The sequence below is a fragment of the Cydia pomonella genome, unplaced genomic scaffold, assembly GCF_033807575.1.
Source record: "Cydia pomonella isolate Wapato2018A unplaced genomic scaffold, ilCydPomo1 PGA_scaffold_166, whole genome shotgun sequence".
In the NCBI taxonomy this organism is placed as follows: Eukaryota; Metazoa; Arthropoda; class Insecta; order Lepidoptera; family Tortricidae; genus Cydia; species Cydia pomonella.
The window spans coordinates 243,996-262,571 of record NW_026907808.1 but is presented as its reverse complement, the minus strand read 5'-3'; the positions used below and the strand labels follow the sequence as shown (position 1 = coordinate 262,571).

Below are 18,576 nucleotides of genomic sequence, written 5' to 3'. Positions count from 1 at the left end.
CTCTTAACAAAAACTGATTTTATATAAGTCCAAAAGAATTTAGGGTGAGTACTAATTTTGGCTTCAGTATTGTTAATATAATTTCTGTAACATATTGGCTCCAATTTTAAAATTCTTTTTCTTATAGTTTTAAAAGTGTCGAAATCTAAGGGATTATTGAAAGTCTTCCACAGTTTATGGTATTTCTTTTTCTCATTCAGAAGTCTTCTAAGAGACCTAGTATACCAAGGGGGCTTTGAACACGATGAACGTTGCGGTACCTTTGGAACATACCTGTCAATCAATCTATTTAATATGTCATAGAAAAGTATTACACAATCCTCCAGTGCACGGCCTTGAAAATATTCGATCCAGTGAATTTTTGATAATTCAATATTTATTTGATTAAAATTAGCTTCATAAAAACGGTATACGTAAGTAGAAGCCGGCTTCAGCGGTGGTGTGTAATCTAAGTTAAGTTCAATCTGAAGAGCCTTATGATGCAAATCCTCTGGTGTTAAAACATCATCACTTACTGTAACTATGCAATTTTTATTGCAAAAAATGAGATCAAGCACACGTTGATTAATGTTAAAACAACCGTTGTATTGTTCAACACCTGTGTATGATAAAAACTCACTAAGCAATTGTAGAGGAGAACTGTTGTTGTTAGCTAAGGTCATTTTATAACAGTCATTTTTAACCCATCGTGCGTCAGAAATATTAAAATCACCAGTTATAAGAAAAATATCGTTTGGACTATCTATTATTAATTCACTACAGATTTCAAAAAAGTTTTCCAATGTATCCCTATATTGCGGCCCGTGCGGAATGTAAACACAACAAATATTTAAGAATATTTGTCCTTGACCATCAGTTTGCGATATAGGTAATGACAACCATATGCACTCAGAGGATGATGGAGAGGGACAGGGCCAGTCTCGCGGAGTCGGCATGAGCTCCCGGCGCACAGCGACCGCCACCCCCCCCCCCCGCCCCGCTCCGCCCCACTCGAGCCAGCTGATCTATCGCAACGATAAACAATATACCTACTGTCGAAGATTTCCCTGTCAAAAAAGTGTGCATTTAACCAACTCTCGGTAATACATATAAAGTCATAATTTAGCAATGCGACCTGCGAATAAAAACTGTGTGTTTTGGTACGCAGTCCCCTTACGTTCTGATAATAACCTGTTAAATTGACAGTTAGGCCGGCAGTAAGTTTATGAATACATGAATTAGTATAAATGTTTTTATTATTTTTAAAGCCAGAGTGAACCACGTAGTCTCTGAGTACCAGAGTATATTAAATATAAATGGAGAGGGTGGGTGTTGCGAGTAAAACGAAAAATAAGTACTATTTTTTATGCGGCTAGACAGGGAAGCGATTTCATTAGCGAGACATGCTGAGGATTTAATAAAGGGTATCGTTAATATACATATTTTACGAACACTTATTTTTATGACAATGAACAATACTAATAAAAACAGTCACTTAAACTTGTTGAAATTGAAGTTTTTATTAATCACCATAACTTGAGACGTCTCGGTTTTTCGAGCTAAAATTTTACAGTCCCTTATCCATAGGTAGGCGATTTTGTTTTCCTTTTTGAGCTCACGCGCTTGCTTGAGTAGCATCTTACTGGCCGGAGTGAGGTGGTCACCCAGGTACAGGTTCACAGCTGGCCCGGGGAGGCCGATAGAAGATGTCGTGATGCCCCTTCGAGCTCGCACCGCCGAGAGAAGTTCATCCTTGTAAATACGGCGGGTAAACTTTACGATCACCGCCGGTTCACGTACATTCGACGACCGGTCGAAATCGTTATCGCCGCCCTCTTCGCTGGGCACACTATGGAACCGTCGCACCCGTTGAACATTATCTATATTCTGAACCTCCAATTTTAATCCCACTGTGGCGTATATGTTTTCTAAAATGCTAATAAGGTTCTCCCCTTTTTTAAAAGGCAGGCCAGAAATATCAACATTGTTTATTCTTGAGTATTGCTCGCGAGCCTCACATTCCTGTTGGAGGGTAGAAATAATAGTCGTGGCTTTATCTAGGTCCGACTGCAACCTAGGCAAGAGAGTGGATTTATCCTCTAAAAGGCTAAGCCGGTCTTCTGCAGTTGACAAACGAGGTTCAAACTCATTTAGTTTCGTTTCGATATTGTTGACACTGTCCTTGCAAGACTGCAGGTCCGCCCGCAAGACGCCGAAATCGGCTCGAAATTCCTTGATTTCCGTCAGGACGGATTTAAATCCTTGTTCGAGCTGAGTAAGGACACTGGATTCACTGGACCCGGTAGGAGTATTGTTAGTCTTCGCCGGGAGCGATTGTTTTTCTACTTTCGCATTTTTCACATTAGTGGGTGTCGGAATATTTCCGACACCGCGGCAAGTGGTGCAACGCCAGCTCGCTTTTTTTTCGCTGGTCATCTTGCGATGAGTAGTTTCCAGGAGACCAGCACATCCGAAATGAAGACTTCCTTTACAATCACTGCATAAAACACCATCAGTAACCTCGAGTTCGCACTTTAAACAAATCATGGTGCAATTAATGTAATTACGACACTTCAAGTTAAATAGAACTCAGTCACAGTAATAATTAGGTTGGTTATTGTATGAACGAGACACGTTCGCACGGCGGCGTAAACAAATGAGTCACACGGTAGGTCGCGCAACAGCCGATCGGAACGAGCACTCGACGCTAACTGACTTGCAGGTAGTTCCGTCCGCTCGGAGCGGTAGGTAGCGGAGGCGGACGGAAAAGCGGAGGGCGGGTTCGTGCTCACAGAGTTGGGCACCGCGAGCAAGCTGTGTTGTCTCGCCGCAGTGTCTTCACCACAAGGGTGAGTTAGTATAACACTTGCAGGTAGTTCCGTCCGCTCGGAGCGGGAGGTAGCAGAGGCGGACGCAAAAGCGGAGGGCGGATTCGTGCTCACAGAGTTGGGCACCGCGAGCAAGCTGTGTTGTCTCGCCGCCATGCCTTCGCCACAAGGGTGAGTCTAGTATAACACTTGCAGGTAGTTCCGTCCGCTCGGAGCGGGAGGTGGCGGAGGCGGACGCGGAAGCGGAGGCGGACGCGGAAGCGGAGGCGGACGCGGAAGCGGAGGGCGGGTTCGTGCTCACAGAGTTGGGCACCGCGAGCAAGCTGTGTTGTCTCGCCGCAGTGTCTTCGCCACAAGGGTGAGTTAGTATAACACTTGCAGGTAGTTCCGTCCGCTCGGAGCGGGAGGTAGCGGAGGCGGACGCAAAAGCGGAGGGTGAGTTCGTGCTCACAGAGTTGGGCACCGCGAGCAAGCTGTGTTGTCTCGCCGCCATGCCTTCGCCACAAGGGTGAGTCTAGTATAACACTTGCAGGTAGTTCCGTCCGCTCGGAGAGGGAGGTGGCGGAGGCGGACGCGGAAGCGGAGGGCGGGTTCGTGCTCACAGAGTTGGGCACCGCGTGCAAGCTGTGTTGTCTCGCCGCCATGCCTTCGCCACAAGGGTGAGTCTAGTATAACACTTGCAGGTAGTTCCGTCCGCTCGGAGAGGGAGGTGGCGGAGGCGGACGCGGAAGCGGAGGGCGGGTTCGTGCTCACAGATTTGGGCACCGCGAGCAAGCTGTGTTGTCTGTATAATACTTGCAGGCAGTTCCTAGTCGGTTCGGAGCGGGAGGTGCCGGGTTCTCAGCCACTTTCATATTCGATTCGAGCAATACTGGGTTTCCTTTCCGGTCCTCTTTATATTTGATATTGCAAATTAGCTTCTTGTGAATGTTAACTCACTTACATGTCGTTAGGTTCGAGATCTGGGCGGGCGGGTCAGGTCTGTACACCTACGCCGTGTCCGCTACCGGTGTGTGTGGGGCCGAGCCTCTACCGGCGACCCCGCGTGTCACCCTATTGGCCGCCAGCCCTGAGGAGCCCTACGTGGCCCTGTACTGTGAACCAGGTGAGTAGAGAAATAACTACATAACTGCGGTGTCTTATTTCAGGCGGATGGTAAATAAATTGTGCGGTGATTTTATAGTAGAAGGTACCTGAGTTGTGACTACTGGACCTAACACAAATCAAATTCACGTAGCCAAACTGCCGACTAGTCCATACCTTACCTTAATAACTTCTTACCAACAGCCTAAGTTAAGGCTCCATCGCAGATATCATGTTTTTGAATTTTATCTTGCTGCAAATTAAAAAATAAAAACGTTAACGCTGAGTTCCCTCAAAAATAAAATTGCGCATTTTCAGAAGCAATTTTTATACAGCTTTTGTGCATAAATTGTTACAAATTTTTAAAGTGCCTTTTAGACCCGAGTTTGTGATTTTTTCTATCGAGTGAAAGTCAAGAAATTAGGATTCTAATCGCTGAAGGCCCTAAATAGAGTGCTTAATTTTAATTAGCAATAGTTAAATTTTTGGCAACAGTATTGTTATCTAAAAAAAAGCGATACGATTTTTTCAAAAACTCCACTCTCTTAACTTACGGTACCCTTGTTCATTGTTTGTATGTATGTATGTATACACTTTATTGTACATAGAAATCCCTTAATTACCCTTGTTAAACCTTAGAAAGTCAGCAGACCTGAATACTGATTAATTTCTTCAGGGTTTTATTTAGGAAACACAACGATCAATAAACAACAAAAGATTAGTGCCAGTATTGTGCCTAATATACGTTACACATTTTTCATAAGATGACAGTGAAAATTCATGTTTTAAAGGTAATGTGGATAATATATTTGTCTGTGGGCCGGCACTAAAGTATCCGTCACCGTTAAACGTATTTTTTTTATATGGCTACTTTAGTGTGGTAGGTGCAACTGGCTCTATATCGATCCGGTATTTCCAGGGGTATGCGTGTACCAGTGGTCGGTCCGCAGCCGCCAGCAGACCGCGCGCCTGGACTGCAGCAAGCTGGTGCCGTGCAGCGAGAGCCTGCAGTCCCTCGCGCTGGACTCGCGGCCCGGCGAGGACCTCGGCCGGGTAACTTAACCTCTTTCACAACTTCAAGGTCTACCAGTCGTCAAACCTCATCAGACTGCAACTCATTAGTATAGTCTATCTGAACCAAAGAGAATTTGAAATAGAGGCTTGTCAAATAAATTTTATAGCCACAGTAAATTTACTGCCATCTTTCGACACATGATTAAAACTTTTAGAACGCCATTTGACTTTGATCCTTATTCTTTCACTGATATGTGTTAAATATTAAAAAGTGCCGCCTACACAGGCAATTATACCTACACCTAGAGTCTGTCTCAATGGATTAGCTCGGCCGGGTGTGAAGTGAGTGTTCCGAAACATACTAACTTTACTACTGTCAAAGATAATTTAAAATAGAGGTGGATTGTCAAAGAAACCTTTGTAGCCACAGTAAATTAACTGCCATTTTCGACACATGATTAAAACTTTTAGAACGCCATTTGACTTTGATTCTTATTCTTTTACTGATTACTTTTACTTTTTGTTAAATATAAAAAAGTGGCGCCATCTAACAGATCAAAGGCCAAAGGTATGGCAGCATCGCTTCGAGCAATGGCGCCATAACCTTTAGGTAGTGCTCGGTGAGATGGCGCCACTTTTTGCCAATACCTACAGATTTCTTTGACAATACACCTCTATTTCAAATTATCTTTGCTACTGTATAAAAGATCCTTGTTGTCCTGACCAAAGTTTTAATAAAACTTAACTAAAGATGCCAATTTAGCCGAAGTATAATAGTATTTTATGCAATCGTTGTATAAGGGTCAAAAAAGGCGAGTGGCATGGGTTACATTGTGAGCCGGAGCCGAAGGAGGAGGCCCACTTATACAACGTTGCATACAATACTTTTTCTACGAGTCAACAAATATAATTACGTGGTAGTTATAAACAGTGTTTTTTTTTATTTGCGTTAATTTCGAGGGTGCATTCCTGAGCTTAAATTAAGTAACTTTCTCAAAGATACCGATATTCTAATCAACTCCATTTCGGAGATAATCAATCATTAATTTTTATCTTATAAGGCCCTTACGAGCGTGTACACTTGCCTTAGGGCCTGTTTACTTATTGATTAGTGTTTAGTGCGAGTTCATACATTTGCTACTAAACGTAAGTACTATCTCGGACGATCGACGTTCGAAATGACATTGATATATCACAGTTTTCAATTGTTTGGTTGAGTTAAATGTAATGCCCGTGTTACAACAACGCTAAATGCAACATTTAGTTACCTTTTATAAAAAAAAAAATAGTAAAAAAAAAAACAAAGATTTTTTTTTTGAAAATTAACTATTCCATTTAGTTTCCTTAAACGTACTTACCGATACAACGAAGTTAACGAAATTCAATAAAAACACGGTGTATGTGGTTTAAGTGGCCTAAACGAGGTACCATGTGGGAGTATTGTGTCGGGCAGGTGACGGCGCTGGCGGCGCTGGGCGGGGCGCTGTACGTGGGCACGGCGTGGGGCGTGCTGCTCGTGTGCGCGGCCGCCAGCCTGCGCCCGCTCGCCGTGTTCCGCCCTTACGAGCAGAGCGTGAGTGCTTCTTCATTATTAGCCCTTTCAACGCCATACACGTCAAGTGACGCGCGCGGCCACAGCCCAATGTCAACCGTACTGCATCCCCACAAGGCTCAACATGACGCGCCGCACAAGATAGGTGTCGCATATTAATTTCTCTTTACAAACTCAAGTTGACGTACATAGCGTTGATGACTTACCACTACAATTTTTTTATAAATTTCGCGTTTTGAACACATATTAAGTCATTTTTTTTACCCAGTATGTAGCTCAAAGAGCTATATAGAGAGTTGTGGTGCGATGATTTTCCTGCGGGAATAAGAAAGATAAAAGAATGAGACAATTCGCAGAAAAACTGTTAATATTATTGCAAAATTTAAGAGTTGGAGCCAGGGATGGAGCAGATTGCTCGTCTCACCGCTAACCTCATGGGATGGGTTCTTGACTGGCGACTACGTACGGGATATGAAGCCTTGGAAATGCCTTCAATAAGAAAATACAGAATGATAGAAACTGAATGAGGATTCTTGTCATAGATAAGCTAATATTAATCTTAATAGCGCGACCGAAGGAGCAAAACAACTGTTTTCCAAGTTACCTTAGACGAAAGTTACTTGCCGACTAGCCGACAAATCGGCCATTCGAACGCAAAATCAATAGTCGGTACATCACTAAAGATAATACAAAGTTTCCATCGTTTACTTTTTTTTTTTATGGAGGATAGGCAGGCGTTTGACCACGATCACACCTGATGGTAAGTGATGATGCGGTCTACGGTGGAGCACGCTTACCTATGAGATACCTATTTACCCTAGCCTTGAAGAGACCCAGATTGTACTCATGCGGAAACACAGACTCGGGCAGGGCATGCCAAGGAGTGGGATGCCCATGTTTGTATTACATGTTTGTGTTGGCAGGTAACGTCAATAGTACCATTATACCCGCACCGCGGCTCGCAGGCCGCCATGCTGGCCACGCTGGGCACCGGCTACCGTCCGCTGCTGCACCGCTATGCACCACAACAGGTAAGTGAACCACACACACGAGACCTACTTTATCGGATTTATTTTTTGTCATAATGATCTGGCCCCTGGTTCACCATGACCGACTTTGGCAATGACCGTATATTGCGGGTCCGACCAATAAAAATAGACGCTCTATACCGTAGTTGGATTTTAATTCAAAAGAGTACAGAAAAGTATCTATTTCAAGTGTAATTGGTCAAGTTTTTGAAATATAGGTGCCATTATTCTTTCACATGTAGTTTTATGTAAATACATGGTGTACGAGGAACCCGAAAGATTTCAAAGAAACCAATTATAGATTTAATAAGTATGCGCAATAAAGGGCTGTAAATTTAATTGTATTTGAATTGGCTGTACCCAATTATAATTTAAATAATACAATGTAATGTATTCTGTAGGACATTTGTTAATATTATCATACTCATTTTGGTTTTAATTATTTGTGTAACTAACAAATTATAAATATTGACATTATTAAGTAATAATTAATCCATGAAATGTAAATATAGAGTAAATGCATGTTAGTCATTAAGTATTTGTAGTAAAATTTGCACGCCGTAAGTCGGCAGAATTGTGCTGGACTAATATTTTGATGTAACCTGTGTTAACCAAATAATCTAGCAAATAAAGAAATACAATTCAACAGTGTATTCTTGATCACAATTAAAGACTAAAATGTCATTTTCTCTGGAATTCACCAAGTGTCAGAATTGATACCAATTAAAAAAAAACTCTTCGTATTGTTAATGTGTGCAAAACGCCTTTTTGATGGCGATGTAGTCATTTTGGAGCGTAGTCTAAATAACCTTATTGATAGATGTAGAAAACTGACGAATAACATTTTGCAAAAACAAGTTTTACGAAAAAAAAAAACATTTTAACTGAGAGGTTTACTAATAACATTTGATTTTTAGGTACAAATACATAAAAAAAAAATCAAACAAAATAAAAATTCTTTTGGCGAAACTTACATAAACTGAAATAAATTAATAGTTTAAAAAACACTAGAATAACACGCTTTTATTAATGCACGTAAAAACCAAAAACGAAACGATATTCCATCATGTAATATATGCCAGTGCCTATCTTCCGGCTTCATCATCAGACCTGGAAACCTAATCGTGGTCAAAGTTCATTACAAGACTTTTCTAACAAATCCAAACACAGCTATGATACGATGTTCCATCATGAAGTTCCAGTTCATATCTTCCGGCTCCATCATCAGATCAGTTTGACAGTACCATATTATTGTATTGTCATCAGAACAACATACAGCTGCCAATTTCCATGACGCTACGATCCTTGGAAGATTTTTAAATTAGTTACCTTAGATTCCATTACATAGTTAGTTACATACAGGTCGACCTAATAAAAGCGTGTTAATAAATGTCTGAGTGCCCCAGGCTGGAATCAAATGCATCGTGAAATAATTGAATTTGTTCTAATACTTCTAATAAATTTACATAAACTCATTATTTTTTCCTTCTTTTAGCCCCAAAATGCGTGGTTTTAATTTTTTGGGTTCCTCGTGTTACACCGTGTATAAGTAATAATTACACACTGTTACAAAGAAAAAGACCCGGGTGAAAAATTTCATGAATTTTATTGTATAATGTTTGACCCATTTTTTTTCGCAGCCCAACACATCGAACAACTCGTACAGCGGTCCACATTGCCTCCTGTGGCGCGCCGGCCACTGGCTGCCCGACTAAACACGTCCGACGGATGTACACGTCTAACTCACATCATGTGAATGGATATTGGATATATGCTGTTACGTTGATGGATTAGTGTTTTATATTAAACACGCCCTGTATGGATACGGATATACACGTCCCCCAGCTCAGCCAACGACGTATATGCACGTCCAGCAACTCGCACAGGATACTCCGGACAATGAATGTTGTCGATCGGTTAGTGTTTTATATCAAACACGTCTTACACGGATATACACGTCTAGCTGGCGCAGCCTTACGATGGATATACACGTTCAACAACTCGCACACGACGGAAAATGGATATTAGATATGTGCTGATTTACATCGATGGGTTAGTTTTTTATATTAAAAACGGACAATATACATTTATCAGCTCGTTTGACATAGCGCTGTACTTAGTATATCGATTTCATTATTTAAACTAATATTTTTGTCAAAATGTAGTGTGACTAAGTTTGACGCTCAGTTTGGGAAACTAGTAAGCAAGATAAATTAATATTGAACCCTCTCAACGCCATGAATACCTTTAAACACCCCTAAAGTTGTCATAAATAACTGGGTGAATCAACTTTTTGTTTCACTACGTTGGCATTTTATGGTTGGTGTTTTCTAATGTGTTGCAGAAAGTTGTTTATTACATTTCTGTATTGCGTAATGTTACTTAGTAGAAGTATCCTTGGCAGAAATACTTCTGGCATTCTGTTTTCCGCATAATATTACTTCGCGCTTTTATTTTCGCGTAATATTATTTGGCAGAAAACCCTAACCTAACCCACTTAGAAAATCCTGCCAAATTAATATTATGCGTAATGACTATTATGGCAAGTATATATTTGTGCGTCGTCGTTCGTGCGATTAGACTGAAGTTTTTCTCCGATACGTATTATGCGAAGTGTATTTCTGACAAATAATATTCTGACAGATGAGGGTAACCCATAAAGGTAACCCGCAAAAAAAGTCAACCATCCAATTTGACGACCTGGCTGGCCTAGTGGGTAGTGACTCTGCATATAAAGCTGATGGTCTCGGGTTCAAATCCTTGTAAAATCATTTATTTGTGTGATGAGCACGGATATTTGTGCCTGAGTCATGGGTGTTTCTATTTAAATATTTATATATTATATATATCGTTGTCTAAGTACCCACAGACTAGCCTCCTTGAGATTACTGTGGGACTTAGTCAATTTATGTAAATATGTCCTTTAATATTTATTTATTTAATTATCATATTAGTCATTTGAAGTCGAGGTTCTTAACCATGTTTGATGCTCGCTAGCAAAATAACCTTCATGCTTTCATGCATATAAAGCTCGTGTCATCCACGATGACGCGCAGATTAGTCAAATCTAACGTTTAATAACATGACATTACGACTCAAGACCCGCGTCTTCGTGAATGACACGATCTATAAGGTACATAAATCTGTTGTAACAAGTAAATTGACGTTTGAGCGACGTTTTCATAACAATGTTCAAGACAATGTTTAAACAAGATAAAATGGGGTAAAAAAGTTGTGAAATAACAAGCAATGTAATCCTTACCGAAATACACGGGTACACTGTAACCGTGATACACGGGTACACTGTAACCGTGATACATGAGTACACTGTAACCGTGATCCACGGGTACACTGTAACCGTGATACACGGGTACATTGTAACCGTGATACACGGGTACACTGTAACCGTGATACACGGGTACACTGTAACCGTGATACACGGGTACACTGTAACCGTGATACACGGGTACACTGTAACCATGATACATGGGTACTCTGTAACCCCGTGCGTCTGTGGACGCCTTTGACGATTAACGGGTTAAGGATAGGATATTACCACTTGAAAATCCGTCAACTTATTATGTCGTTTAGAAAATTATGAATTGTTGAATGAATTTATAAATGCCTTAAAGCATTAAATGCGTAAATGTGACGTTATTCAAACGTTTTACTAGAACAACCGTATATAAAAAATCTCATTACCTAGTTATTATAAGGGCTGTCCATGCTATTGTGAAACTTTTACTGTATTTGGGTATTATCGTTACAGAGTTTTTATTATTATCCGGGTCTCGCTTCTCTGTCTGTTATGTATAGCCCCATTTCAAGAACTTGTATGCAATATTCGATACCTTGCAAACCGCATGAATTCAGTACCAAAATACCACAATGTAACCATTCCATCATTTCGTCATTCATTCGTTAGTCCGCCATTTGTACATTATTGTATATATTTTGTGCAATAAAGTTTAAATAAAATAAATAAATAAATGCAACGAAAATAGCATGCAAGTTATTAAACCGTCTGAATGGGGCTTAAAAAGTACAATTAGTTTTAAACAACCCGAATTTGAAGACCTATGCGACGATTATATCTTATAAAGCCCGTCACAGACGGAGCGATTATATATGTTAATATACCGTAAGACACCGACAGATATCTTATAGTGCAAGCAACATACACGCCAACGATACCAAAATATATATTGCTGTCTGTCCAGCACCTACATCGTGAGAGAGACGAAATATACCAATATATATCGTAATATACCGAGCTATAAGGTGAGGTAGGGGAAGTGCGCCATGCCGTCTAAGTGCGCCTACCTTGAATATATCGAAAACTGCTTATATAGTACTAATATTACTAGTATTCTACAACACTCTTAGAGTCTAAGTGTTGTAGAATACTAGTAATATTAGTACTATATAAGCAGTTTTCGATATATTCAAGGCGGCATGGCGCACTTCCCCTACCTCACCTTATATCGCCAGGAATCTTAAGATGCCTCACTACAGTCCGGTTTTTTAGCATTAGAAAGAAGGTAAGCGATTTTAATGCGTTTTTTTATTAAAAAATAAGTCACGGTAAATAGCTAACAATTATAAATCATATACGATAATTTCCATTATTTTGCTTTCATAAGTAATAGTTACTGCTTTAAAAAAAACGTTTTTTAATCAAAATTTAAAATTCAAAATTCAAAAATTTATTCTGCAAGTAGGCCTCATGGGCTCTTTTATAAGTCAGTAAAACATTATAGTAACATCATATAGTGACATGAATAATGCATAACAACATTTATAAATACAACAGTCAATACCTGGGTAAACAATACATTATAATAATCTTAAATTTTACCAATAAAATTCTATATCCCGTGTGTGGACTCTGTCAAATGGTACGTAAAATATATCGTGAGATGTCTTGCTATAAGATATCTTTTGGTATATTGTCGCTCCGTCTGTGACGGGCTTAGATCCTATGATAAGATCAAACCGCGTTATCAATGTTACAATTCATTAAAAATAAGCGTTGGTAAAAAATTAAAAAAAAATTGGGTGCGTTACCATATCTTCACCGTTGGTGCCCAACTTCGCCGAAGTGTAATAAATATCAAAATAATTTTTTTAAGAACTGTAATTGCGTACTTTTCATGTATGGGCGCCCAACTCAAAAAGTCTAAAATACCCTTCGCCAACTGTCCGAACTTCACCTAATGTTTTTTTTTATATTATAATTATGATTCAATGCTAGTTGTACTCCAAATTTCTGGGAACGTATTTTAATGAAATTTTAATGTTCTGCAACGTTGATAACGATTAACGTGGTTTGATTATGAGAACTCTTAGTTGGTAGCTCTCCACATCCTTGTCTTATAAATCTAATGATATTTTTATTTGTGAGTTTTACACGAGTTGTGTTATATTTTTGTGATTATTATAAAAGGCTGTAGTGTTTACATTTTATTTTATTTATGAAAAGCATTTGCCTGATATTTTGACTGCCTAGATGTTAAGTAATAATTGTAAATTATTGTTCACGCGTTTAAGATATTAATACCAAAGACACTAATAAATATTTGAAATTATCTTGAATTTTATTCAAAACTCCCAGTCATATAGGTACATACTTAAGTTAGCCTTTAAGGCTGCGTGTCCACCAGAGATGTGCGAGGATGCGTAGCGGAAGTGATTCTATTGGTTCTTAACCAACTCATCCCTCGCGCATGTTTGGTGGAAACGCAGCCTAATACTGAAAAAGGATGTCAGAACTTACGTACGCAAAATTGAAATTAGAGATTGGCCGAATATGGAGTTTGCACAATTCGAGCGTTTTTCGGACTTAAAACACTTAAGTGACCCGTTTTAATATATCCAAACACGACTCTATTGTCAGGGCACTAGAGTGGGTGTTGAGATATTTTTGAGCATTTCGGTCGCTCCGATATATATCTGATGGCACCTGTAGTCCTGTACTAATAGGCTACCAACCCAACATCCTCTTTTTGGGAGTCGGATGTATTCAACCGACCTTCATATTTAGGTAAGTACAATTTAATTTACCTACTATGAGGAATAAAGTATTATCTTTTATTTATATTGTTTGGCCCGAGGCTTAAAGTTACAAAGTTATGATGTTGATTGATGATCATTATTATGTCATCGACCAAACCTTTAGATTTCAATGACGTCATATTTGTTTTTAAAACGGTACTTATAGTAGCAAGACGAAGTAATATTCTTTACACTACAAAATCATAAGTTCTACACAAAATATCTAACCTTGACTAAAGTAATGGCATTAAAATAACAGAAATTAGCCACACTTCATCAAAAAACCAAATCTGCATTTTTCAAGCCTCTTACCTACCATGTCACACTTAAAACAATTTAAATTGAGCATATTAGCTATAACTCAAACCATTGCTGCGTCAACGAAGAGTTATCAATAAAAATACAGAGTAAAAGAAGCAATGGATTTGTAGGCTAGAGAATACGTCGTGAAAGGAATGTCAAATGGAGCGGAGAGTCAAGAGAGTGGGAAGGCGTGGCGACCGGTTTCGCGCGGCGGGAAAGTATGTTTGGAATGCAGTGATTGGTCCGAGTTGCACGGCCGGGATCGCGGTGACAGGTGGTGCGTTTTAGTAGACTGTATTATGACATCTGTCAAATGGAGTTCTGTTTAGTAAAAAACAATAGATTAGAAACTTCTTAATTAGTTCTCAAGCGTATTCACGTAAGTATTCAGTACTTACAAAATACATAAATTTTTCAAAAACCTAAATAAATCATCATCAATCAATTTTCATTGTATTTATCATATCAATTTGAAGCTATTCCATATAATCCACATATGTGAAAATTTGTGATCGATTCTAACGAAACTTACATTTCCGAGTAAGGGATGTCGAGATCCGATGCCGCACCAAGGTGCGAGACGTGCACTGGGTGACGTCATTATTAAGCTTAAATGCGAGCGGAACAATGCCAGGCAGAGGGATGGGAGGATTGGACCAAAATGTAGTTGACGGATTGGTGGCCACTTCCTGATGAAAGAAGCGCCTGACGTCCGTTAGCTCGTTGGGTGTATGGCATTCAGAAAATCACGGGACACTTCTGGATGCGACTAGCCCGAAGTAGACTAGTACACGAAGAGAGGCCTATGCTCAGCAGTGGGGTGGGCGACTGGAGGCTAAAATGATGAGGATGATGTTGTATTGAAAGTTTGTAATTAGTTTCATGTTTTTGGACGCTACATGTAGATGCCTGTAAATATAATAAATATTTACGCACTTAATGACATGTATCTTTGTAACTTTGGCACTTCTTCAATTTTAAAATCCAGTCTGTAATTTTTGCTCACAATCGGTATTTTAATAAACACGAACATTTACAGACAATTTTACCGATGATTATAAGTATAGACGTATTTATACAAACCTAATTCAACTAATATTCTTTTCATTTCTTGTTGTTTATTAGTTACTACGCTCTACGGTTACTAATCCAGGTAGAATGGGGCATTAGTCTTAGTAGCTAAGTAAAATAGGGGATGAAGTTAGCACGGTATGGGAGTACAGTCAGCATCAATAGTAGCGGATGAAACAACGCGCCAAAAGTATCTGATATTCCGGATAACTTTTCCAAATAAAGATAATTCTCAAAAATTTACTTTCAAAAGTATATATTTTACAGTCTAAATTGTTTTACATATAAAACCATCAACTTTTGTTAAGATGTTACAAAATGGTAGATACTTTTAAAACCTTGCTTGATCCGCTACTTTTGATGCTGACTGTAGTCTAATAGGGGTGGACATATAATAGTACTAATAGGGGTGGACATATAATACCTATAGAAGGCAGTGTCGAGGAGAGGTTAATAAAATACGTTTTCTCAAACTTGTAATGAAATGTTGACATGACTTACTTCAAATTAGGTCCGGAAATACCTACTACATACCAGGTCCAGGTGCGATGAGTGAAGATGATATGTAAAGGAATTTCATACAGCCTTACACACCTAGGCCTGTAAGGCAACCTTCTTTTGTTTTGAAACTTCAAATTATGGCGCGTCTTGGCATTCTACCATATAAAATCTATAAGCAATATTCTGCCATTATGTTTTCTTTTTTTTGTGTTTATTTTTCTTTTTTGTGTAAATATTATTTCAGGGTTTCAAAGGGGAACAAAAATTTCATTATTTTTGTGCTACGACGCACGGTTTAGGAGATACAGTCCCATACATTTTCTTTTTCAGTCATGCAGAAATCTTTATAGGGCTGTATCTGCTAAACCGTGCGTCGTCGCGTAAAAATAATTAAATTTTCGTTCCCCTTCTAATAACCCCAAAGTAATAATGACAATATCATCATCATTATCATCCTATTTTTTTAATTATTTCATTGCAAGTTTGAGAAAAGCACTATACAAAACTATTTTTAAAGAATTTATGCTTTCTATATCTAAGTAATAAGAAGACAATCAAGTTTGAATCTTTCGCTTTTTTATTGGCTAAATATCTATAATAATATCAACCGTCTACATGAGGTAGAATTTATTGCTTGCTTTTAATTTTATCAGTTCGCACAGCTAGAAAACGGTCTCCTCAAACTGACGCGAATTACCTTTTAACACTTGCGCCCATCGCGGACCGCTCGCATCCTATTGGACGCAGGCTGCTGTCAACAAACCTCGACACGACTTCACAAAGTTGCTAACTTACTTATACGTCGCGCTCGCTAATCTAATAAAACACAGCTAATCAAGCGAAAAACGCGGAAAAAGTGCTTTAAACATTAATATCTAAGTGGCTTACTTGTTGAGTGTAGTTTTGTGGTGGAAAAGTGTTCATTAAAAAGTTAGTGTGTGTGCTAGTTTTTTGTGGATTGCGAACTGGATTGCTTCAAGACGGGGCTATTTTTCGCCGGTGTCAGGTAGGTTTCTTACTTAATATTGTTTATTCTGTACTTACAATACATCGGCTAACTTTAGCACAGCTGAAACGAGAGTATATGTTAAAGAAAGTGGGTAGAAGACGTGTAATGTGAAGACGTAAGTAAGTATAAGATGTATAGAGTCTGTCTGGGAATGGGCACAGCTCTATAATAAAGCTCTAATTGGTTAATTCAATTTCATTCCAAGAACTCCGATAGATGTTTCTCTAATTCAGCTGTTTGGACACTAATATGGAAACTTGTTTTGCTAAATACGTAAAATTTGCATTTAGATCGTAAATTGCGTGTTGAAATGTAAATTTTAGTCTTTACATCTGCTTCAGCGTTCTAAAAAAGCTTAACCTAGATGCTTAGGTAGTTTTCCTAGCAATTTATACTTTTAAAAGTGGTTAAAAGTTTTGAAATGTCATTCAATTTTTGCCATGTCAACAATTCATACATGTGGTTGTTTTGACGTGTTGTTATTGCAACATGCAGGCACAATAAACATTTTTAGATGCAAGAATCCATAACATATTGGGATGTGGGACATTTCAGACGTATTGTAAAATGTATATTGTTATGAAAAATAGATCATTTTAAACAATAATTCATGGTAATAATTTAAATATAGGAGTTATATTGAAGTACTAAGTTTTTTATGGGAGCTTTGATAGACAGACTGCATTCCTACTAAAGCATTTATACTACTGTAGATCAACCAACCTTTATTTTGATATTAAATCCATGCCATGGCTTTGCCAAACTTTAGATGAGCTAGATAAGCTATGAAAACATGACATGAATTTAGACATCATTCTCTGTATACTGTATTGTTGTATACATTCAACATGTCTAAATTAGACATGCATCATTTGACAGTGAGTAATTTAAATGAACTATATGATTTGATTGAACTCACTCACTCTTCTACTCACTCGCTCAGTAACTCATCTAACTTAGTGTTGCTTTCCCAATCGTTTTGGTGGGGTTCAGAGTTCGGGAATACATGGCGGGATTGTATTGCGTGATTTGCCATCTTGTTTACACTTATGGCTGTGTGTATTACAACGATATCATTTTTATGCACTCTACAGATCCACTGAGCGAAATGAATGAAATGAGTGATATACATATCTCTCATCTCTGCTATCAAAAGATATGAATCAATCTTTTCAACTAAGTAGGTGCCTCGGCTGAAGCAGCGCGCGCGTTTTCCTCGCCTGAGCGCGCCGCCTCGGCCGAGTCACGTCTACACTGGTTGGTTTGTGCACGAGGAGATTGCCTCGCGCGTCTGCTCGCTATGTGTGGACCCGCCTAATAGTCTAAATTCACCTTTGAAATTGAAAGTTGATGTTTATAATAAAAATAAAGAATGTATGTAGTCAGCTGTCTCTGTCTCACAATCATCATCTGCCTTTCACTGAGGCAGAGGTGAAGGGAGACATGCAATATCCGACCAATAGCATCGGATGTCTTCTCCACTCTGCTGGGCTACAACTATTGGTTCATTCCTGCATGTCTCCTTTCATCACCGCCTCAGTGGGAAGGTAGACTAATTTTGGACTTTATTTGTTAAGCCTTCGAATTTTAGACCTTAATAGTCTTAATACGAAAAGGGACGACCCATACAAACATAGTCTCCATTTTCCATTAACATTATATGAAATATTATTACACAATTTGATGTATAAATATCAAAGGGTTTGAATTGAAGTTGGCAAATGCATTGTAAAGTGCATAAGTAGCATTTTACACTGCACATTGAATGTAAACAGTTGTTATCAGACGTTCACCTCGCGATCGCGGCATTATCGACTCGTAATGGAAAAACTCATTGATGACTATTTTAATATTCTAGTAGGCATACTTGACCACTATGTTCATGGGCATTTTACGACATGATAAAAGCATGGGATAAGTCCAAGATGTTGTGTTTTGATATCCTAAAAAAATTAATAATAAAAAGGAGCGTAGCCTTCATTCCTGACTCCTGGCCCATATATATATACGTATATTTTAATAGTTATACGAGTTTTATGTTAACCTTTTTATGTGCAATAAAGTGACATACATACAAGTATCCATTTATTTATGTTTTTACTCTTTCTGTGTTTCTTTTTCTTTGTCAGGCTGTGTTTGACAAAGGCCTTCTCC

At 38.8% G+C, this 18,576-nt stretch overlaps 2 protein-coding genes across 2 annotated transcripts; one reads left to right on the top strand and one right to left on the bottom strand.

The window, feature by feature from the left end:
- Window positions 1–1,470: 1,470 nt before the first annotated feature.
- On the bottom strand, window positions 1,471–2,415 carry LOC133533449 (uncharacterized). Its single transcript, XM_061872432.1, has one exon. The coding sequence runs from the start codon at window positions 2,413–2,415 to the stop codon at window positions 1,471–1,473; it is 945 nt and encodes a 314-aa protein (XP_061728416.1).
- A 1,205-nt stretch (window positions 2,416–3,620) lies between these two features.
- Window positions 3,621–10,326, top strand: LOC133533445 (uncharacterized). Its single transcript, XM_061872428.1, has 5 exons — window positions 3,621–3,912; window positions 4,810–4,943; window positions 6,358–6,477; window positions 7,380–7,487; window positions 9,125–10,326. The coding sequence occupies exons 1-5, from the start codon at window positions 3,735–3,737 to the stop codon at window positions 9,197–9,199; spliced, it is 615 nt and encodes a 204-aa protein (XP_061728412.1). The 5' UTR covers window positions 3,621–3,734; the 3' UTR covers window positions 9,200–10,326.
- The last annotated feature ends 8,250 nt before the right edge of the window (window positions 10,327–18,576 follow it).